Genomic DNA, 24,906 nt, shown 5'->3' with positions numbered 1-24,906 from the left:
GATGTGGTGTTGCAATTTTTGAACTAATAGTTTCACTTTAGCCAAAGATTTGGTGAGACTTAGATTTGTTGGTTGCTTTAGCGCATCACTTTTTGTAGTTCAGTGGTTATTGTAGGTTATAGAGTTTCTTAAAATCAGAAACTCAGAAAAATCAGACATCAAAAAATCCGACTGTATCCTCCACATTCGTCTTCCTTCTGTTGTTCAAGTGTTTTCTTTTGGGTTGAGATTCATTATGACAGTAAAAAATTTTGTTTCAAAGCGTAAAATTACATAAAAATGTGTTATCTGTGCTTATTATATGCTAGATTTTTTTTTTAGCTCATATCGATGAAATAGTGAATGGAATACAAAACGTCGGATTTTTCTGTAAGTGCCACTACACTTACAGGTTTCCTCTGTTTCTACATGAACCTGTTAGCACTTGTTGAAATATGTAATGTGATTATAACCTGTCTCAATAAAGTCAATTAGCTGTTTCATAAATAGTTAAGCGCTGATCATCCTTTTTACTTGTTTCAGTACTTGGAGCCTCGGTACTTGGTCTCATACTCACCATCGCACACTTTCCTGCTGCTCCTCCAACTCCCCCGAGTATCGCTCAAACCGTGAAGCGTGAAGATTTTATAGTTGGACTGAAGAAGTTGAAGAAGTGAGTCTTATGTTATAATATACAAGAAATGAGTTTTGTGTTGTAGTGAACCAGAAGTAAGTGTTATGTTAGGACAAACAGGAAGAGGTTCTATGTTATATCATTCAGGAATGTTATTGCATTTTGACAAGTAGGAAGTGAGCGCTACCTCGGAGCAAACAGAAAGTAGGCAGCAGTACTTGGTTATAGCAGACAGAAGCTTTTTCTGACTATACATTGAATAATATTATGACGTTTTGTGATTTTTATCTTTTAACTGAGTAAGTGCGATTGATTTTGACCAATAATTTTAGAACTATTTTAATGCATTCCTCCCTAAATTTTTCATTCAAGTTCCACAAGTTTCTAACCAGAAATCATCATAAAATTTTATAAAAGTCATAGCAGCAGTAAAAAAACTGGCATGAAATCGGAATGAGCTCTTACCATTTACACAAATTTACACCATTAAAGGCGTGGATGTTCTTTTGTGAACTCACCAACTTTACTCAATTTAGTTGTAACCAAATTCTAAGTGATGTTTTGATCAATTTTTTGCCAAGATACTGCCTCCAGGGTTGATACTCTGAAAGAAATACCCACCTGGCTTAGCCCAGACTCGGATATTGTACTCTAAATCACCACATTGGTTAATTTGAAATTCAACCCCTAAACACTGGAATTTTAGGGAGTATTAGCACCTAAAAATCACCATTGAACAGTGTGAAGAAAGCTATAAAAAACATGGGCCCTTTTACTGGCTTGGCTGTAGAAACCCCCCCCTCCCCTCTCTCCTAAAGTAGCAAATTCGCTGACAGTGCCCCATGGTCTGACAACCCCCTTAAAATGTGATTTTGGGTCGAGCCTAATGGGCCTTTTGGGGAGTATCAATCCTGGAATACTGCCTATGCAGCAACTATCTTCTTTTTGTCTGTCATTATCTTTTTCTTGTTTATGGTTATCCATTCATGTTTCTTTCACTTCAATTTTGCTCTAACAGTTTCAATTATTTGCTACATCATCCCTCATTTTTTCTTACCTTGTCTGATTATCTGTCTTTTTGTTTCTATCATCCCTTCTACAGATCACAGCTCATTGTCTCCCATCTCTCTCTTAGTACATATAATCATGACACTAGCACTTGAGTGGATTATTTCATTTAGAGCCTCTAGATCCTACGTTTTCAAGGTTTTATTTAATTCATCCAGTCCTACTGAGAGTATTAGCAAATTATCTGATAGAGTTACAGTTCATGCACTGTTTACTTCTATCTTGTTCTTACTATTTAGCTTGTAAATGGCTAGCAACTTGAAATCTCTTGTGTCTTTCTTTGTTAAAGTTTCCTTCATCTTATTCATCACGACATCGGTTGCTTGTCATGTTTTCCATAGTATCATCTTATTCATAGTAGTTCCATTATCATTTTCAGTCATAATATTCATTTCATTATCAGCTAGCTATATTTCTTTTTCTTTTGTCTTAAGTCTTTTCATTATTGTTATTCGCCAAGTTTGACAGAAATATCAAACTTCTAACATATGTGTGTAATTCTGAGACTAAAATATTAACAGAACCTAAAGAGCTTGTCATGTGTAGCGACTATCTCGCTTGCAACAAACAAGGACACCAGTCATGCGTTAAATGCTAGTTATTAATCAAATGTCAGGTCACAGATGTTGTTAGTGATAATTACTGTAACCACAAGTTATTAGCTACCAGACACTAACTGGTTACTAGCCCTGAAACAACTCTGGTTCTCAGTCAGCCTTGTGTCTTACGGAATGTCTGCCACTATTTTAATGTGTTCACCGCTAACGACTCTGATATAAAAATTCTACATCAAGTTTTAGAGAAAGGAGAGTTTTTGTCTTCCAAAATTTTTAATAGGCCTAAGTGCTAAGAAAGTAGTTATTTTGTGTACCACTTGTTGCTAAACCCAGTGTAACAAACAACCTAACCAAGCCAAACCAATTTTGCTATTTATAGTTACAGATGCCATATTTACATCAAACTTCAATGAGCCAACTAATGGCTTCTCAACTTGTTGCATAACCCACAAAACTTTCAATTGATTGTTTTCTTTTTATATAAATAAATTCTTGCTATTCACAAATGCTAAACGCTTTCAGAAATTGATGATATCCGAACAAAAATGTTTATTGTAATCAGTTATTGAATGGAAATTTTATTCTAATTAGCTATCAAACAGAAATATATATTCTGGTTGGCTATCGTGCTTGTAAACATAGCCTCGCAACACCATAATCAACTTGAATACATACTTATAAAATTAGTTTTTCATGTAATTAATGAGATAAAGTTTAAAATGATTGCAATTTACTTGTGAGCTATATCGAAAACATGTTTAATTTTTATAAATTTTGCTATGGTATCATGAAATATCATAAAAAGTTAGTTGTTTTGTTTTTAATGCTGTGTTTATACTAAGCAATCAGAAATCAAAAAGTAGATGAGCAAAATTTTCAACAAATTTTGTGAATTGGTTGGCTTCTAAAGTTGGTTCAGAAAATTTTACTAGGCAAAGAAAACATGAGTTCACACAAAAATAGTTGATAAGATAATATTACATAAGATAATATAGATTGTAATATAATATAGATTACATAAGCCATTGATAAAAAAATTGCGGAACCACCTGACTCTGAAATAGAAGTGAAAGTGGACTGTATAAGTTAATTATACAGTGATTTACAACATAAACATATGCGCGAGTAAATTTTTCTATGGTTTGATTTATGCACAAAAACCACACTGAGTACACAGATTTTTGCTGGAGTTTCATAAAGAATTTGCATTATTTATGTGAAAGAGCTTTAGCTGTGAATCAGAGTCTAATGATTCTGTATTACTTGTAGCAACTACCAGTACTGGATCCTGTTGGTTCTCTTTAACCTCAAAGATTCAACAGTCTTTGCTTGGTTCCCTCTTATTGCAGTGCATTTCAGAGGCGTTGGGCTGGATGAGGTAAGATAATTCCAAAATCATGTCTAGTGCTCTGGAGAGTGATTCTATGTACATGTACATGTATGTATAGTACATGTAATATGCGATATTATGAAATTTTTTGAAGCGAAATAACAGTTGGCTCCTCATCAGTTTCAATATGGGCCTTCATCTAGTATTGTATATTTAAGAAACATGTGAGAAGCTCCATGGTTTATTGAAAAAAATTGTTTACTTCTATATTTGGCCTGTTTTTATATTAACTTAGATTTTAGTAATGTTACATTAAAAGTTATAAAGTTTGCAAAATTAAACTGATGTAACATTTGAGTTTAATTTGTTTGTTTGAGAATGAATTTTAAAGTGATATTTCAGGGGGTAAATCATTGGAGCAACTGCTTTATTTTCATAGCAATAAAATATGAGTGGCGATTAATTGTTTCCCTAGTTGGTATAGCTGAAAACTAACATGAAACAATGATTCTAGTCTAGTTTATAACAAAAACTCAGATTTTTGAAAGGTATGGTTGTTTCAACTAAATGAGTTATTTTTTGGCTGTCAATAATTTATTCTGTCATTGTAAAAAATATTAATCATTATAATAGATATGGCAAGGATTAGAAACATTTGCAAGTAAACTGAACCGGACGTTGAGAATTTAAGAGTCAAGAACAAAAGAGACAAAACATCTGTTGACAAAATGTTGTTCTTTTGGAATTGACAGCAAAAGTGAATTTGTAGTAGTCACAACGCAACAACAGCGTTCTCACATTGCTCTGGGAGCTCCCGTCAACTAATGTCAGCCAAAAAATGACTCACAGTCTTTCCTGTCGATTTGTGGAAATTTGTAAAATAATTGGTAATAAATTAGCAATTTTGTAAACAGTTTTGCAAAAACTATTTTTTGAAATGCACATAAAACCTAATAACACTTTACATAAAATTCACAGCAGTTTTGGGGAGTTATCACGTACACAAGCAGTTTTTTTATTAATCTCAGGGGAACAAAAACAAATTTTTTCATAGATTTAGATAAATATTTATCATAGTGAATCTCCAGTTAACGATGAATGCTTGAGATATATGTACACTAGACACTCCTATAACGTATACCTCCTATAACGTGAATTACAGATAGCGTAAAAAATATATGTGAACCATATTCCACATAACGTAGTGCAATGTCGGTCTAGTTCTAAAATTTTGTATGAATGTCAATTTATTTTACCGCACTTGCCAAAGAAAAACCGACATGCATATAACGGTATACTTATTATATATACAACTTTGGCAACAATCTAGTTTGTCGTGATAAATTGCCAGATGGGTCGAAAAAAAAGATAATAAAGTAGCTGCGCATTGTTCATAAATACAAAGGCGGTCGATTGGTACAGATCAGCATCGGTCCACCAATCCGAATGTCACGAGTTGGAATATTTTTGCAAGCTCTCTTTTATCCTAACGTTGACTCCTGGATGCAGATAAATGACAAACAGATTGTACCATTTTTTTGTAAAACATTTTGTTGTTTTACTTTGGGCAGATGTATAAAGTATTTTTATTAGCTTTACTTTGCAGAATACACTTTGCTGTTTAGAAAAAATATGCAAATTGTTGAAAATGAATGTCGAAGATGTGCGCTTCCCATAAACTTATTGTAGAATTACCGCAATCATAGTTTATAAAACCAGTGAGATTGATCATAAAAATGATAAAAGTTGTGGATGCAAACTAATAATGCTGCAGTTACGATACAGCCCACAAATTACAAAAGTTAAAGTCAAGTTGTCTCTTATTTGTATGCCCAAAGGTAGAGTTTAGAAAGGTGTTGGAGCAAATTAGGCAATTTACAAATATTTAAATATTTTAGAACGTAAAATCCCCATAACCTAAACATTCCTCTGAAAATAATTGTTTACATTGTAGGAGTGCCTACTGTATATGGCATTGCTGTGATATATATATATATATATATATATATATACACATGTATATCCTAGCTGCATTACCCGTGTTCGGGAACAGATTTACGTAAAGCAATAGTTTTATTGAGAGTTGTCTTTCATACTGTAAAACAACTCCAAATATGCAATCAACTGAAATTTTTGTGCTGATCTGACTGCATACACATATGCAGTTGTACATGTCAATAATGTTGGAGAGGCCTAAGGAAATATGCAATGTGTTTTACAGCTAGTCTACAATGCATCAGTCTCGAACCACTCAAATCGTAGTTGTCCTAATTTTGTAGACAGAACTGATAATGAAATTGATATTGATAGGCAAACTAAAATTCTTCACTCTAATTTAAAAAAATTTCTAGCAAATATTTTGCTATTGCACTGCTAAGCTATCGCCATCATTTATTGAAATGAGACTTCTACATGCTTAAAACACTAATCATGACTCACTAGTTCTTCGTCTATAGCCTGTGTTTTGACATGGTATATACAAACTGTGCAGCAGTAATGTGGTCGTGTTAATAAAATTTATATTTTATTTTTATACAAACTACATATATGGCCTCTCGCCTTTTCTACGTAAGGCATTACATCTGGAGCATTTTTGGACATTCGTCCCATAGAAAAATTCGACCCTATACTGTGTTGCAGAACTGTAGTCAAATGTGAAGTTTTCTGCCCATACACAGGTAGCAGCTGCTGTAGTTAGTGCATCTTGCTGTTGCTGCCGTTTAATCTGCTCTGAAATTCAGCTCGCCGAGCAGCTGTTGTAGCTAGTGCATCGTGTTCTTGTCACCGCTGCATCTGCTCGGAGGTTTCTGCACGTCTGGCCGATGTAGTGGCTGCTCTGAGCCGTTTGAGTCGCTGCTGGGTCGGCTCAGCAGTCTTTGCACTTCTAGCAGCTGCAGCATCTATTCTGGCCTGCTATCAATGTACTTTTGTCTGTTCAGTCGTTTTTGCTCTTTTAGCAACTGCTATTCTGTTTTGTTGTAGGCGTAGCTGTGTTTGCTCTGCAGTTTCTGCACTTCTAGCAGATGCAGTGGCTATTCTGTTTCGTTGTAGGTGTAGCAGTGTTTGCTTTGCCGTTTCTGCACTTCTAGCAGCTGCAGTAGCAGTTCTGTTTCATTGTGGACGCAGCTGTGTTTGCTCTGCAGTTTTTGCTCGTCTAGCTGCTGTTTTGCAAATTTGGTATTTTTCTCTACGGGAATCAATTTGTTCTTGCATTTGGGCAGTAGGCTTTTTGGGAGGCATTGTACTGCTTCAAGCATTTATAAAAGTGAATGAGATGATGTGATTTTTTGTAATATACGCTGCTCGCTTTCTTCTCACCGTTGCCTATCGCAACGCTCGGAGTGCCAGTGCAAGTTCTGTGGTAGCTGTAGTTCTGTAGTACTCGTAGCTGAAAAAAAAAGTAAGTCAGCTGCGGAAGGAAATGAACATACTTACTATCACAAACAGTTGCAAATCCAACGTTTTAAGTAGTGGAGGTGTGGAAATTCATAGACAATAGAACATTGAATAAAGAGTACTAACCTTTACGATGTAGAAATTTAGTAGGTAAAACGCAGTAGCAATACCCGTGCAAGTTATGTAGTAGCTGTAGTTCTGTAGTACTCTTAGCTGGAAAAAGTAAAAGTAACTCAGCTGCGGATGGAAATGAACATGTTTACTGTCACAAACAGTGGCAAATTCAACGTTTTCAACCCTTTCACTGAAGTAAACTCATTTATGCATTTTCTATGGTCGATCGCCGTAGACACATTTTGGCGACTCTCCCTGCAATTGCTAGTAACTGAATTTTATTATTCATTGATAACATAACCAACGATCTTTAAGACTTATAGTAGTGACAGTGTTTTCCAAATATCTCTCTATAAAATTAGCCTAAAATTTAATTTTAGATCTTAGTTTGAGAATTTCTAACTTGAAAACAACCATTTTTTTGTGTAAGTTTTGAAAATGCCACCGAGTTAGAAAGCAATAACTTATGTTGATGACATTATAGCTGGTTCAGAGTTTTGTGATCACACAGATAATTAAAATGCAAAAAGTATAGATATAATGAATTCTTTGCATAGCAGTGCTTGTTAGCATGTTGGCAAAATGAAATATATAACCAAACAAACGTTCTAGATGGAGTTGGAAATTGAAAAAAATATTGTATACATATGAAGCAATATCGGCAAAATGGCTGGCAGTAGGCCGATAGCTAAATTTGTACATGGACGCAAGTGAAAGGGTTATGCATTGAAAGTGAGGTAATTCATAGACAATACAACATTGAATAAGAAGTACTTACCTTTTTGATGTGGAAATTTAGTAGGTGAGAACTGAATTTTTTCCAGCGACCGCAAGAAACAAACGTTTACGTGACCTTCTATGTACACGTTGGCAGTAAATATTAATGGCATGTAAATTACTACTCATTAATTTATTTTATTTAATGAGTGGTGCAATTGTATAGCTGTATAGGAACCTTTGTATAGGCTGCAGAACTCAGGACGGTGCTTTTTAATACAGAAGCAACTTTTCTGTTTAAAACGGAGCAGGGCCGTTGGGCACTGTAAAGAGGCTCACTAACCAGAAATCATGTGATTTTTGTGTAAAAACCGATGAATCGGTTATGTAAAAAGGCACCTCAACTGGATATTTCTCTTAATTCGCCCTAGCGGTGAAATAAAAACCAGAGATTAGCCGCACCCTTATATAAGCTGCATGGTTCAAACCATCAGAAAAAATTAGCGGCTGATATTCTGAAAAGTACGATACTCTATAAGCCGGTCACACAGACAACGATTGCCGTTTATATAGTAGATATATATATATAGTATATATATAGTATATGAATAGTATATATATATATATTACAGCAACAGCCATTACAGGCTGTTGTAAAGTATATATCTAAATAAATATAGTTTACTTACATATCTATATAGATACATATACTTCTCAAAGACTGTGTATTCATGTATTCATCATTGGGATTATCTAGCTATAGCTATTAAAATCTTGGAATAAAGTGTCTGTATTGAAGAAGATTTGATCTCAGAACCTCCCGTTCACCAGTCAGACATTTTACTGATTAAACCACGCGAGCTTGATAGATTCATTAGGCAATTTTGGAGCAAATACGCTAACACTTTTCGTCACGACACAAAGTGACGGCGTAACGTCATGAGAAGCGGCTGCTTTTATTAGTGAGCTTACTCAAATTATCCATTGGTAATGTGCCAGGCTAATAGCAAGCGTCAAGCAGCTCTCATTACCCCTTATTGTTTATATGCTGATTTGTTATACCCGAGCAACGTAAGGCATTTAGCTAGTACATATATATGTAAACACATGTAGATATATATATATACATGCTTGACGGCTATATATACCTACATATATATATATATATATATATATATATGTATATAATATATATATGTATATATATCTATATATCGACCATATACATACGTATATACATATACTGTACATACATGATGTGACCGACATACATTATAAACTATTAATAGTAACTCTACCCAACATTACTGTGTTATACACTTATTTCATTCAAGGATGAGATTGTCAACGCTGATATTCGTTAAAAGTTATTGCCTGAAAACCTGTCATGTCTGGGTCGCCTCTCACAGTATAATTTGTTAAAAGTAACAAAGTCAAATTTGTTATATTGTTTATATACAATTTTATAAATAACCTAGTTTCTGCTCATTGGAACTGCTTAATATACGCGTACATGATGGTGCATAAACTCGTGTTTGCTTGTATGACTCAATTTGTTAAAGGTTGATTTGCAACAAAGTTCACTTTACAGTTATTTGATATCAAAAGATTCACCATGTCTTACTCCGCTGTGTTGTAGGTGCAAATATGTAGAAATGTGATTACAAGCTCTTAAAAGCTCAAAAAACGGACAGTTAATCACAGCCATCACAAAACCGCCCTAGATTAGAACCTCTTTTCAAACGGCTCAAATGGGACATAGTTGTATCATATGGTTTCTGTTTACACTTTCATGCAACCTCATTTGTCAAGATATTTTTCACAAATATATTTCACGCATTTAATAAAACCATCTCTATTGTTCTTACGCCTCTTTTTTATCGTCATTGTAATGCTGTCATTTTCAGCACTGATATCTTATAACCTACCATGAGAATTCATTTAATTTTTTAACTTCAGCTCAAAGGAGTACATATCCTTGTCTGATTAACATGACGAGCCTGTTGGTCACCTGTAACAATCGAAAAATGCTAAAGTAGCGAGCGTCTATATTTGATACGGGTCTTCGGTAAAACACGAAGTGTTTGTCATAAACTAGTGTCACGAGAAGTTTTATATTGAGCCTTTTATTGGCCTTTCAATTTGCGTGAGAACATCATGTGACAAAACAATAACCAAATCTAATGACTATGTCAGAGAAATAAACTGATTTCATTCTATGGCGGTTTCGTGATGGCGGCGATTAATCGTTCGTTTTTGAGTTTTAAGAGCTTGTAATCACGTTTCAACATATTTTTCAACTACAACACAGCAGAGTGAGACATGGTGACTCTTTTGATATCCAACAACTGTAAAGTGAATTTTGTTGCAAGTCAACCTTTAAAGAATGCACTTTTATCGCCAGACTTGCCAATTTAAATCGTGTTTTAATTAGTTTGTTTCAACCTAAATTTGCCAAAATAGTCTATACAAAATCTTTAATATTTATTTATGAAAAATTTGTTAATAAATTTTACAAATTGTTTCATCCTAATTACTTTGCTATGACTGAAGCATTATTTTTTAGCATCTTTGAGCTATTGATTGAAATGCATCAGGACTGTAGCCTTTTTGCAAAATTCATGCATGGAACTTGGTTGAAATACAATGCACGATATATGATACTAGCTCCAGAGTTGGACACTTTTAGCTAATAATTTATGAGTACAGAACAACATTTTCTAAGCAAAACTAATAACTAGTCCATGCCTAAATATTAATCTTATTCAACAAATCTTAATGCTATTATCTGGTTTCCAACTTTTCAGACTACAGCATCGCAGATATGTACAGTGGCCACAATAGCTGCAGCCGCTGGTGTATTCATTATAGCCATACTAGCTGATCATCACTATTTCAAAAGGAAGACGAAGCTCATACTGAAATGGTTCACAGTTGTATCAATAGTCCTGCTCCTTATTCTGGTCCTCATTCAAGAGAAGTACATTACTGTACCAGAAGGAGTCCTGGTCCGTAAGTGGTTAACAAATAACAGTCATTCTGTAGGTGGTCACGGGGAAGACACCTAACAAATACATACATGTAAATGTTTTCAAAAAGTGCTCTAAGAGCAAAAAAGTTTCAATACATTCTCACATTAACCTAAGCTAAAAATCAATTTTAAACTGAGGCAGCAACAGCTTTAAAAAAATTTTGCTTTGGTTTTCAATAGATTCTCTAATAAAACAAAAGATAAAAGATTTTCGTTGCTAACTACATTAAAACTTCTAATAGAATGCTGCCTTTATTTGAACAGCACCTCTATTTGACCGCCACCCTGAGATAAAATTTAAAAATACAGCGCCGCTATCTAATAGAGCGCCACCTCCATTTTATCGCCACTTTGACAATCTTTGATCTTTTTGAAACCCTAATATCAATTGATCAGTAAAAAAGTGACCACAAAATAGTATTAATAACAAATCGTTTACATCAATAACCATTAATTCTCTCATTGTCCAACTCCAAAGCTTTTTCGTTTTTTTCATTAAAACTTTGAAAGCAACGCCATAGAAATAATTAATAAGTGTATCAGGCTAACAGTAGTTCCTTGTTTAACACGGTTTTGATACTTCGAATCACATTTATATCAAAACGGTTTACATTTACGATGGTACAAAGGTCACGTTTAGCAAGCAAAATTTTTATGCGTTGCATATGTGCTAAATACATTGCATAAAAGAATTACTCTGAGAAATAATTGTTTGGATGCTAATATCGACTAGTTCAGCAGTGCAGAAAAATAGTTGAAGTCAGTAGACAATGTGGAAGGTATTGGACAACCACAAGATGCTTGTTCTTTTGAAAGCAACATTCAGGACGAAGCTGTCCAAGAAACAATGCAAATATTTTTTTGTTTTAAATACACTAACCTTTGTTTCTTCAAGTAATATAAGTATGGTTCATTGATGTCACTTGTTTATAAATATATATATTAATGGCATTTAATCAATTGTCATCATATACTGTAACTTATAATTGTGCAGATTTATAGCATATATATTATTTAATAGAATCCTTGCCATTGTCTTAACACGATTTACAATGGATCGTTGCTCATAACTCCTCTCCTATTGCACATAAAAATCCAGTTTTGGCTGCAAACTGTAGCAAACATATCAATAAGTAAAGTAAGTTTTTATTCAACATAGTTAAACATAGATGTAAAGTAAAAACATGTCTTCAAACTTGGAAAGAAATAAAAATGAAAGCTCCAACATTTTGCAAAGCAGGACACAGGCTTAAGTATCATTGCAGGTTAATTGCAAGCAATAGATATCAAATGGTAGATATATTTTTCGGTTTCCCAATGCATATTTATTGCGAAATTTTTTACAAGTTAGAGTTTGTTAGCAGGTTTATTGCATCCAAAAGGTTTAATATCGCTTCATTGAAAAGAGAAGGCAAAATATTGACGACATTTGCTTCGCCCGTAAATGGGCTAGATTTATTTTCTCAAAGTTTTGATAAACCATTTGAAAAATATAATGCCAGTCTTTATTTAAGTGCAGCTTCCAGTTGACCGCCACTATAGAGGAAGGGTTAAAAAGTAAAGCGCCCGTTGTTCAGTTAGAGGTTTTACAATATATATCATGTAGTAAAGCTAATAAAAGTGCCCTAATCTGAAGGATGTGATTGCTTGAAATTTTAGTTGATTTAAAGATAAAGTATTGATTTTTTTCTGTCAGTTGCTATGTTGTTTTTGTTTTAAGCAATCTTATTGTCAAGACATTTGAAGATTAAAACAGAAAAAAGATGATCGCGGTAAAACGCTCAGAAAAAAAGATGTGCCTAGACTTGCCTAAAATGATGTATATATTATAGTGAAACAGCCTGTCTTTATCTCTCACATTCACATTGGCTATTGCGATGACAGTCTAGTTTTACGCGGCTCTATTGGCATATATTTTATTTTGTATTTGCCCATTTTTGGTCGGATAAAATTTTTAATTTAGCTACAGATACATTATTATAAATTTCTCAAATGCCTTGAAATGTGGAAATTAAAAATTTGCTATATTAGTGTTCTCTAAATGTTGGGTGAACATTTGAGTACCGACTATGATTCTGCCAGTCTACGATAATTAGGACATCAAGTTGACTTATTTCATCAAGTCTTTTGTGTCAGCGAAGTTCTCAGTTGTCGCCCACACCGGAAACTAGTTACTAAATAAAATGTGCAAACAACATCTTTGAAAATAATTTGTTCAAATATATAGCAAAACCAGCTGCATCCCTAAAAAAGTCATGTATAGTCAATGTTATTTAGTCATTATTAGTATCAATTTGTAGAAAAAATACTACTGGTCACATTTGATTATTTGATTCAAGTACAAAACAATAGGTTTTTTGAGTTGACCAAAATATTGAACACAAAACGTCAATTTCTTTGAACTCAATTAACCCACCTGGTTGGCGGTTTGTAGACTCACCTGTTTTCACTGAGCAGCGCGGAGCATAACATTTTTTTAGCTCCTAATATTTGGTCCATTAGAATTGAGTCGAGCTATGCAAAAGTACCTGTCACTACAGCTCTGATTACACTTCATAAATCCATCCATCAGACAAGATTTCAGCACAGCTGGCAACGGGCTATTATGTATTCAATATGTTCTGCAGATCATGTTTTGCATTAAATTCAACAATATGAATTTATCACATAATTTTCCAAGCCAAAAAATATTGATTTCGGCATAGTTTTTATTAAAAACATCCATCCAAGTCGGAGCCACTCACATAGTTTCAGCTCATATAATAAAACAAATTAATCTACTGCAGCAAACTCAAACAAAACATACATGTATCATGGTTTGTGCAGCACACATTCGTGTCTCTTTTTCCTATTTAATTTATGGCAGTTTCCAGACTGACACAACTGCTCCGTTGGTGGCACCCCATAAACATCCTGTAATCAATAAAACAAATGTAATAAATATATGTCATTTATAGATATCTACAGCATATCTACTGAGCGCTTTCAATTTGGCAGTTAGATAGATTGCGAGTGTAATTTTCAAAATGAATAAATGTTTAACAAAAGAATACTATAGGCCTATGCCAAAACAACAATTCGAAGCTTTGTTTCTGGGAGTTAAAGATGAGCATTGATCAATCGATTTTCCTCATTTTTGACAAATGAGAAGTGAACATAAACTTTAATCATAAACCTAATTTATTTTGTAGCAAGAACTTATACTGTGCATCCGTATCATGCAGGGAATTAATTATAGTCTCAAACAGGGAAATATAATTTGAATGTAAGCACAACAGTATATATACATGTATATATATATATATATTGGAGACTCAATGTTAAAGATAAATTTACCTCCATTCTTCTATCTTCCTTTGAAGCATAATGCTGCTGACACCTGTCAGCTCAAACCGTAAGCTGTCTGCCCCAATCTCTAACTATCTGTTGCTCAAAAAACTCTGAGTCACCTTTGCTGGAACCGGAAGCATTGTTACAGTTCTGTTGTTCGTCAATAAAACGTGTCAATGGAGTAATTGAGTAAATTAACGATATCAAATAATTCAGTGAGTAATCATGTCGAAGCGCGATCTTGTAATTGAGCAAAATCCCTAACGACTAAAATCTTTGTGATCATAGACAAGGTGTTTTACGCGCGATAATATTTATTTTGATTTATATAAAAATTTCATGTTGATGATTGGCTAAAGAAGAAATCGTGTAATTACTGCTCGTGGACTCTTTTAGCATGTATCTCTATATATGTCACAAATAAAGCACCCAATTGGATCTGAGCTTTTTAAAAAGTTTACTTATTCAAACGCTTATATCTCTAGACAGGGTTAGTCTACAAAGACAAAAATGACATCAAATTGTAACTGATGTTTCAGCTTTTTATTGGTCCTAATTTCATTTGATTGACTGTTTTGACACAATTACATCTATGAGGTTGAATCGTTAGAGCTTTCAGCCGTTCATCTTCAATTTTGTATCAATGGATTTTGAATTCAAAAAGACTATGTATACGAGTTATGTTATGAAGTCTTCCTTTCACAGCTAAAAACGAAATTAACAAAACGTGCGTTTAAATTACTAAAAATGATAATATCAATTTCTAACATATCAAAAAATCTATCATGGCCTGGGTCTGCGGCATGCACCCGTTTAGTTCTAGAGAAATTCATATACTTGGAGTCACCTTCTACATTTCAGTAATATGAGACTGATACAGCAATTATCGTATTTTTCGGAGTATTAGCCGCTCCTTTTTTCAGATGTTATGAGCTATGCGGCTTATTTAGAGACTGCGGCTACTCTGGTTTTTTTTTTCATCGCTAGAGTGTATTAATCTGAATCTCCGGCTGCTTATCTAGCAGTTAAAAAAGCAGAACAGTGACTAACGGTACTGTTCCGTTTGGCACTGTTCCGTTCGGCACTGGGTTAAAAAGTGACTGCTAAAACGGAACAATGCATAACGGCGTTGTTCCGTTTTAACCAGCAAAGCTGCTGCCGTGTTAAAAAGAACCGTTATGCCTTTTGCGGCTCATACAAAAGGTGTGGCCCATGTATTTTATAATATCAGTTTTTTAAAATAGATGCGGCTTATATAAGAGAGTGGCTAATAGTCGGGAAAATACGCTAGTTTGTAGATGGCCAGTGAATGAATCCAGTAATATATTTTTTATGTATCCCTAGTGTGTCTTATAAAAAGAAATTGTTTGGTTGCTGCACCTAAAAATCTTTAGCATTTACAAAGATCTCTGGGTCCAGCCTTTTCTAATGCATCACCAAGTAATTTCACTGTCAGTGAAAATTACTTAGCTCAATTATATCAGGCTAAAATTAATGAAAGCTATTATAGTTTTGCTGCAATTGTATAGAGTACATAATTCGAATTTCCATATTTCCATTTGAATAACCACTACAGTCCCAATAAGTTTAATTGTCTCTTGAAACCGACGCTGTGCATGTTTTTAAGAGAGCCATTGATGCACAAACAATGGCTCCATGATCATAGCTGAACATTTCTGAGTCCAGTGTAAAGGTAACCTCAGGGAATACAAAAATGCCCAGTCGAAAAAAAAAATTTGAGTTTGGATGTCATTCTTGCCACCGCCAGTGGTCTTTTATGAGAATTAAACTTTGTTTGACTTGTCAGTCGATTTGTCAGTCGACTCATTAGTCGACTTGTCAGTGTCGACTTGTCAATTTCAACTGACAAGTTTATAACATTCTTGTTATAGACATTTTTTATTCAATGAAAAGTTTGTCAACGTTGACATTCATTAAAATTAGTCGCCTGAAAACCTGTCGTGTCTGCTTCGTCTCTCACAGTATAGTTTGTTAAAAATAAACAAGTCAAATTTGTTATATTGTTTATATACAATTTTCTAAATTACCTAATTTCAGTCAACTTGTCGATCGATTCACTGGTCGAAGTGTCGGTCAATTCTTCAATTGACTTGTTGATTCGTCTGTTGAGTTGTCAGTTGATTCGTCGGCTGATTTGTCAGTCGACTTGTCAGTTGACCCGATGTTTGCAATTTAGGTGTTCTAGACCAGTAGGCTACAACTGCTCTCTAAGTTAACATACAACTGAGTTCAACTCATGAAATCCAGCAGACAGGTTTTCTGTGGTGAACTTTTAAAACTTTAGTTCCCACATTTGAGTATTATATTTTTACCTTATTATCATTCAAGTTTGCTACAAATAGGTAAAAAATTCTTTTTTTGTTCTTCCAGCTGTGCTATATATTCTGCTTGTTGGAATTGATGTGTCAACACAGTCTATATTTCCCATATGTTCAGAGCTAGCCTGTGAGTACGCATATCCTGTGTACGAGGGGCTGTCATGCACCATCCTACTTATTGGCAGCAACACGTTACAAGTTGTCATCTACTGCCTTTTGCTTGTGCCAAGCCTGGATGATGGTGAGTTTTAGGCATTATATTAATGTTTTATATTAGCATATTATATTATTTATATTAAGGCAATAATTTTGTAGGATATTATGGTTTAGTAGTGCCAGAAATATTTTCAGTACTATCTTTAATTGGCAAGTTGCTTTGCTTGCAATGACAAGTTTTCTTGCAAACTTTGGCGAGTTCTCTTCCTTGCATTTCTTATGTGACATGATATTTTGGACTAAGTGCTACACTTAAAAAAAATATTGCGCTTCCAAAAAATAAAAAATTTACTGTACAAAAGATACCTGTAGCGTTGCCATATTATGCTGAAAAGGTTATTAAACAGAAAATGTTATTTCAACTGCAAGCATTGTCCTTGTGAAGCAGTAGGTTGTAGTTTGGTATGATTGCTCACGGTTAGTAATGCAGGGTGGTTTTAAGTTGAAAGTACTGTCATTCTCATCTACTTGGTTTACTAAAGAAAACCTAATGTTATATTCAAAGCATTATTGCATGTCATGCTTGTTCATGTAAAGATTTTTGTTTAGCAGTGTCTAATAATTATTGTGACAAGAAACTTTACTGCAGCAATAATTATGGGCATGTGGTTATAGCCTTTCAGCTTATGAGCATAATATCTAATGAATTAAAGGGTTAAACATATTATGACAACATACTGCCAAAAAGAAATTGGCAGATTGACTTACTGTATATTTTTCAGTGTACAGATCTTCAGTTATTTTTGCTTGCTGCTCTCTTTTAACATAAACAAAATTGTATAGCTTATGCAATAATATATAATAGTGCGCGATTCAGCACAGTTGAATATTATTTGTAAATACTCTGTTGCTTAAAGGCAGAAAAATATGAATCTAAAATTAATTTTGGAACCTAATCAAAATTCTGAAAACTTCATAAGTTTTAATGTCACATCTTTATGTATTCCGATGTTAGATGCATAGAAATCTCAGCATTACTTACATGTAGTTTTACATGTTAGTGTGACACCTGATCTACATTCATGTTATGCATCAGTGAATATTGCCTGAGTCTCTTTTGAATATAATTTTTTGTGACAGCTGGTGAAAAATAGGTAACAGTATATCGTTTGAAGGCAGTTTTTGCTTTTTGAGAGAGCACAAAGTGACTTTAAATGGTTCCCTTCTGCTTTAGTGCTTGACTACTGTGTATGGTATGTGATTAAAGTTGTAGAGTTTTTTGGAAACTCTAGCTATTGAATTCACTCAGGATTTTAAGAGAGACGATTTCACTGGTTAAGTGTGTAGTTCACAATCTTTATTTTTACCGTGAAACCAGAAATAACATTTCAGTACCATTTTTATACCAACTTGCAAAGCACAATAATTATGAATGCAATAAAATATGAAAAGTGACAGTATGATAGCAAGTAAAAGTACTGAACATCAATTGAAATGTGACAAGCAACAACATAACATGTTATAATAAAATAAAAATAGCATATGCAACTAACCTGTAATCTTTAATAAATAATCCTTTAGCAATTGACAACTTAATAATTAAGAGTAATTATTCAAATCTGACTGCCTTCTACAGAAGTTAAAAAACGTCACGCTATGAGTTGAGCAAAACCTTAGCTTATGACTCAACGCCGGCAACTACATACCATTGGTCATCATGTATTAGGCCAATTTGACTCGGCCTCAACTCCAGGAATGCTAAACTAATAAAATTTTCCTACAAAAATCTCAATGAAACTTTGAAAAACAAGCATAAGAGCTCACATTTTTAAGCGTGTTAAAATGTCTAAGTTGTTTGTAACTCAGAAATAGAGCAGTACAAACTTGAGGAAACCAAAGAGACTAATAGTTTCCTAAAATATTGCGCTGATGAAGCAGAGAGAGTATCTTGGAAGTTGAATGATTAGTAGAAGTAGTAGCAGTCTGAGCTGGTGAGCTAGATGTCCCAAGTTCGACCGGTGTATGTTGCAATATTTTTCCCAATCCCTCTCTGCATATTATTACGCATTTTGTAAAATGTTATACTTAGATTCTGTTATTTAGAATACTTCACTTGCTACCCTATAGATTAAAGTCAAATCACCATTATTCACTTGAATATGAGGTAAAACTTTAGATTTTTCAAGTGAAGATAAAGTTATAGCCTACATTGTTACCATGTGATCCGATGCCTAAAGAAGACACAAAGTTTTCAGTACAACGGAATATGTTGTTTTAACAAACTCTTTGAACTGATACCAATGCTAGTAATTATATAACACAATCTACTACTTGAAAACACAATCAGCACTGCTGTACTTGTTGGTATAGTTTTGTACCCTTTTTTGCGGTCAAATTGTCACAACATTACAAACGAGTAGAGCAGATTAGGCTCTTTAGACCGACTAGCTCTGTAAAGCTTTTGTAGAATAATATCTTTGTAAATATGTATTTTGAAAATTGGCTACAACTTCCTCCTTTTGCTGTACTCAAATTTGTTGTCAAAAGGCTATTACAGAGAATTTTGTAATGTTAACATTGCCGTTATCGAAGGAAAATGCTGGAACAAATGTTACATAAAATGAACTTCCCAATGTATTATCAAACGTAAGTTTATATCCTGTATCTTCAGGTGTAAGGATACAGCTCGTACTGTAATAAAAATTAAAATATATACCAATGAGTTCAACTTTTTCAGACACCGGATGGATGACATGGCAATGCCTCTTTGGAAGTATCATTGCTATGCCTCTGCTTTTTCTCCTCAAAGACAACTTCCGTCGGCTCAACTTGGACGACAAACCTGACACTCTAAAAAAGTCGTGAAGTGTAGCTGGACATGAAAAGTTAAAAACGTTCAAACAAATTACCATTCCATTCCATTTTTATACACTCAGCAATCTTTTCATATCCTCGTAATGGTTAGTTTAGGTAGCGCAATAAGTATTTTGCGATCTCATTTCGTAATAATTTATCTCTCCAGAATTCTAATTGCAGCTGAGCTAGTTACTCTCTTGTATATAATTTGTATTATAAAAAGTGATGTGTTTGTTTAATAATTGAAAATTGATTGTAATTGTATGCAAATAGCCACAAACATACACAATACATTCAAGCATACTTGCCAAGTAGTTGAGAAAAAAAGAGTGAGATTGACGGTAAATGTAGTAGTTGAATCTGAAGCCTAGATTTCTTTGTCGAGTTGTTTTTCTACATTGGTACCTACATAGGAGGCCCTTGCACGATTTTATTCAGTGTTCAGGTACTCTACCATCAATGTGAGGTCATGGTCGTTTGCCAACGATATGTCACAGCTCCATGTATAATCTTTGTTTATTGATGAAAAACTGTAGAGCAAATCGTTAGACATCAATATTGCTAAATCTAAATAGCCCAGGTTTTATGGCAAGCATACGGTTTAATATGGGGTCTGTTTCATTGTTGCTAACTTTGTATGATGATGAGGACTCGCAACTAGTAAACAAAGGGAAAACGACAAGTAAAAAAATTAAACCACTACTTTTATCGAAAAAGCTGGAGAAAAACGGAAGATTTTGTGCAAAAGAGAGACTGACTTAAAAAACTGGAAAGTCTCGGCCAAACCGGGAGATTTGGCATACACGAAAGTACAAAACTAAATGTAAAACTTACTTTAGATGATTGCAACTAGATATGTTGATTTGACAGTGCTTAGGTTTGGTAGTAGAATAATAAAAAATCAACACCTTGTAATAAAGCTAGAACAAATGTACTTTAAACCATCTTCTACCAAGTTTTATAAGCTAATGTTTTTGTTCTGCACTAACGCTGGCAGTCACTAACACTGACAATTCTTTTAAATAACTAAATTTAATGCAATAGCTTTTTGAAAAAAATAAAGAAGACATTCATTTAGTTTTTAGTTATGTATTATTAACCACAAATTGCATTGTTATAACTTTTTCCATCATGATTAGCGCATTGTAAAGCTGTGATGAACTGTGTTTTATAAACTATAAAATGCACATCAAGTCGCTATACTCGTACCACACAAAAACATCTATGAGGTGCTTTATATTCCGTGCACTTTATGTACAAACAGAATATTTTTACAGTGAGTTCGCTGACAAATATTTTGAAATGTTTTATTACGGGTTAGATAAGCGGTGAATATGCTATCCTCTAGCGGGTCATCAATATCTGGGCTATGTGATCAATTTCAAATACTATCCAAGCTTTCGTTTAAGCTGGAATCATTAATGAACACCTAAGCAACCACAATGAAACTGAATGGGATGATGAGAAATAGGATCCAGGCTGCTGCTATCAACCAAGTACTAAATTCCAACATTGAAAACATAGAATTTGATGTGCAGTAGAGGAATTATTGACAACTCAGCAGAACTTTTGTACAATCTTAGGTTTTCGTTAGTGATTTGAATAAAGTCTAACCTGTTATATTACAGTAGACACTCCTATTTTTATTCTGAGTACGTTTCTGCTATAGGGGTTTCACATGTACATTGCACGAAGAGAAAACTACATGTAACTAGCCTAATCTATTCCAAGATCTTGCCAAGCTCACCGTTTAGGCATCCACAAACAAATAAAACTAAACTTGACTTCATAATTTAATGAGGACGGTAACTGTGGTAACTGCGGTATTGTTGGTTTGTATGAACAACGCTTTTCTTTTTTTCTTCTTACTTGCACATTGTTTAGAGTCCATGATTACCATAATTTTACGTTAAGAAGATCACACACTTTCAGTTCAATATTTTTTCTTCTCCACAGCAAGGTCTATGCTACAAAAAAAACTGTATGTGTCTAAAATAGTGTAAAAATATATATATTATAATAAACACTTCAGATACCGCTATGCGTCATTATCTCTTCTAAGTGTGGCAAAAGAGAGAAATGATTATCTTAAGGCAAACTTTAGGACTCTCATCATTCAAACGAAGTTGAGAACTTCCATCGAAATGAGGCATTATATATATGTTGTATGAATTTTTTACATAGTAAGATCCAAAACCTGTGCAGAAACTATTTACATTCAGTAGAAATTACATAGAAGGAGGTTAATGTTATAGGAGCAATTACTTCATCTGGTTTTTTATGCACTATATAATTCAGTTTCCTATGCAGTCAAACATGGATAACTCGCCCTTGGATAGCTCGAACACATGGTTAACTCGAATGGTTTTGTTTGATCCGTTCCCATGTAATGATAAATTGCTATAGATAACTCGGCTTTAATTTTGTTAACTCGAACAGTTTTTTGCCCAACGGCTATCGAAATAGTTGTTATCGCTTTAGAAAATCACTTTATTCCAAGCCATAGAGACAAACCTCAACTTTTAGTAGTTCATAGGCGTCGTTATTAGCATCATCGGCAAACCATTTTTGTCAACAAAGTTTCTAAAGGTTTGGTGAAATTTGATTTTTACCAAACATCCGCTTAGCGATGGCCCTTCAGAAGCAAGGAAAAGTGAAGTAACCTTCGCATAAACTTCAAGAAAAATCGGCAAAATTGATCTTGGTTAAAATGCTCAAAAATAGATGTCTTTTTTCTGAGCATTTCAACAGCAATCAAGTTTTGCCAATTGTAATCTAAAAAACGTCCTGGCAATCACATCACCTCAAACAACAAACCAATCTCAAGTGATAAAAAAATCTATACTTTTTGATAAAAAAATTTTAAACTTTACATTAGAAGCATTTAATTTGAAACAAGCCATTTATGTTTTTGATTGATATTATAGTTTGTATATGTACATGTATCTACTAATAAATACATAGACTTGTAACAGTGCTCTGATAACTTGAACGCTCTGATAACTCAAACACTTTCGCTCAGTCCCGTGAAGCTTGAGTTATCCATGTTTGACTGTATATGAAAATAGACTTGTTCACTGAGGCTGTATCTTATAGTCGGGTACGTGTTATTGTACAAAAAATACTAGAGAATACGTATAGACTGTCGGTATGAAAAGTGTTAGTTTTCAAGCAGAATCTATTTTTTTGCTATATTTTTGTGCTTCATCTGTACCATTACCGTCTGGAATTTCTATAGAGCCAATTTACTAAGTCTGGTTGCATAGAAGAACTTGAACCTTGGAATAGTTTATGAGCATTTAAGGAGAGGCTGGCTGCTGGTTGTAAGAACAGCTACCAAACTGCTGCCAAGTTTAATCTTACCAATTTTATTTTATCAACTTTCTAGAAATCTGATAAGCTCTTTCTGATGGCACAGATAACAATAATGGAAGCTTTTCTAATTCAATATTTCAAGATCTAAAATAAATAATTTTTTTATAAATCTTTCCGTCTGCAACTACATGGTACAGTAGAGTTTTACAATATGCTTGAGCTGGTAAAATTTCCTCTACAAAGTTGACCAAAAATCTGAAAGGTAAAAAGTCAAACCATTTTTTAAAATCTTTGCAGTTACATGGTATTGCCAAGCTTTCTCCAAGATAAAAGCACTATTTGTAGCTATTAAACAGTACTAGATAAACCTTCAAAATTTCTGAACCAGGATTTCTAGACAAGTTATATAAAACCTTTTGGCAGATAGATAGAAGTATCATACACCATTTATGGATGCCCTTTTAAGTTTGCTAACGTTAAACAGGGTTAAGCATAACTCTAAAGATAGAGAAATGTAATGTCTAACTATAGCTGATATGCAAATTATAAAATAGCAGCACTTAACTGGAGTAAAAATACACAATTTTGGTGCAAGTAGCAAAAATATTGTTCAAGTCTCAGATTGGTTTCTCTCTCCAGATTGTCTATCACTTTCTTCTATTTCAAGATTCAACTTAGTGTAGCTTTTTTTGACAAAGAATAGCAAGGGGAAGCTGATGCTGCAGGCAGCAAAACATGCCCATGTCATCCAAGCCCCGCCTATAATACCACAAAACAATCTTTTCAGTTTTTCCTAATCAGCTAATAATAATAACAGTTCCACAGTTCGAATTGTCTCTGAACGTCAGCAAATAGTAGAACTTAATACCACTTGTATCTAGCTAGTACTATATAATAATATAATATATGCAGACTAAAGGTTTCTGTATAAACCCTCCCCCTAAGGAGGCACTTAGCATTTAGACTTAGTTTTTGATGATAATTATAGCTACAAAAATTATAAAACAGTGACAGCTCTAATTGTAGTTATTCCAACATAAAAATTGTTTCAACATACCATGTTAAATTTAAGCATAAATTTGACTCGTTGCCTACAGCATTCTCCGACATACACCGCTTGAAACTTCTCAAACCAGTACGGCTTTGTACAATAAACTATAGTGGAATTTAAAAATAAAATTGCAAAATCTCATTACACTGCCTTACATTAGTTTACACCAATCTACACCAGACTCAAACACGGTACACCATGGTAATCTATATTATATTAAATCATACCGAATTACGGTATATCACATATTATATTACATACTAAGATTATGTACTTACTGTGGGCAAGAGAAGGAATAAGAAACAAGGCGTAGAACGTAGAACGCGAGTCCAACGAGGTCATTGATGGCAGTGATAAAGGTACCGCACAATCCCTCATATACAGGGAAGGCCAGCTCACAGCCAAGTTCATAGTATAAAGGTATTCCTCCTATCATGCATACCGCTATGGCCATCGATAGAATGTATACCGTGGCTGCAAACATCATGGAACATTGTGGGCAGTGTTAGCACATAGTTGCTTGGTTTTGTGAGAAAAGATAAATCTGAATAATCAAGCTATAAATAGACTTTAGAAAGAAGTAAGTATACAAAATGACAATATTGAGTGTGAGTGTCATTAATCATTATGATAAACAACTCGTGTATAAATATTGTAACCATCTTTAAGTTATTTACAAACCAGTCCATTTTATTGGACTCTTCTGAGACATCTTCTTGCATTTCTGTTCTACAATGTTTGCAACAAAATTAATCTTTAAAAATAATTCAAATTTTAGTTTTGTAATCTTGGTTGAAAATGCATTGTTTCTGAGAAATCCTTGTTTTGATACAAAATCTCCTGATGAGCTCAGTTAAATGAAATGAAAAGTTGTAGCTTTTATTTAGCAAACAGTTTTTATCATATTCTCAATATACTTTAGTTTTATTGTGTAGACTGTTATACTTAGATTCTGTTATTTAGAATAATTAATTTGCTACTGCAGTTACTATATAGTGTGAATTCAAGTCAAATCACCATTATTCACTTGAAT

General features: G+C 33.8%; 1 protein-coding gene across 1 annotated transcript in view; it reads left to right on the top strand.

Moving 5' to 3' along the window:
- Positions 1-19,707, top strand: part of LOC137393334 (solute carrier family 49 member 4-like) — a 37,180-nt gene extending 17,473 nt beyond the window's left edge. Inside the window, exons 6-11 of the mRNA XM_068079839.1 lie at positions 322-369; positions 523-652; positions 3,508-3,616; positions 10,603-10,807; positions 16,548-16,736; positions 19,389-19,707. Coding sequence (XP_067935940.1) covers positions 322-369; positions 523-652; positions 3,508-3,616; positions 10,603-10,807; positions 16,548-16,736; positions 19,389-19,516 — 809 coding nt within the window. The 3' untranslated portion in view covers positions 19,517-19,707. The remainder of the gene's footprint in view (positions 1-321; positions 370-522; positions 653-3,507; positions 3,617-10,602; positions 10,808-16,547; positions 16,737-19,388) is intronic.
- The last annotated feature ends 5,199 nt before the right edge of the window (positions 19,708-24,906 follow it).

Source organism: Watersipora subatra, chromosome 4 (genome assembly GCF_963576615.1).
Source record: "Watersipora subatra chromosome 4, tzWatSuba1.1, whole genome shotgun sequence".
Classification (NCBI taxonomy): domain Eukaryota; kingdom Metazoa; phylum Bryozoa; class Gymnolaemata; order Cheilostomatida; family Watersiporidae; genus Watersipora; species Watersipora subatra.
The sequence above is the reverse complement of the archived record's forward strand: the minus strand, read 5'-3'. Positions and strand labels throughout refer to the sequence as shown.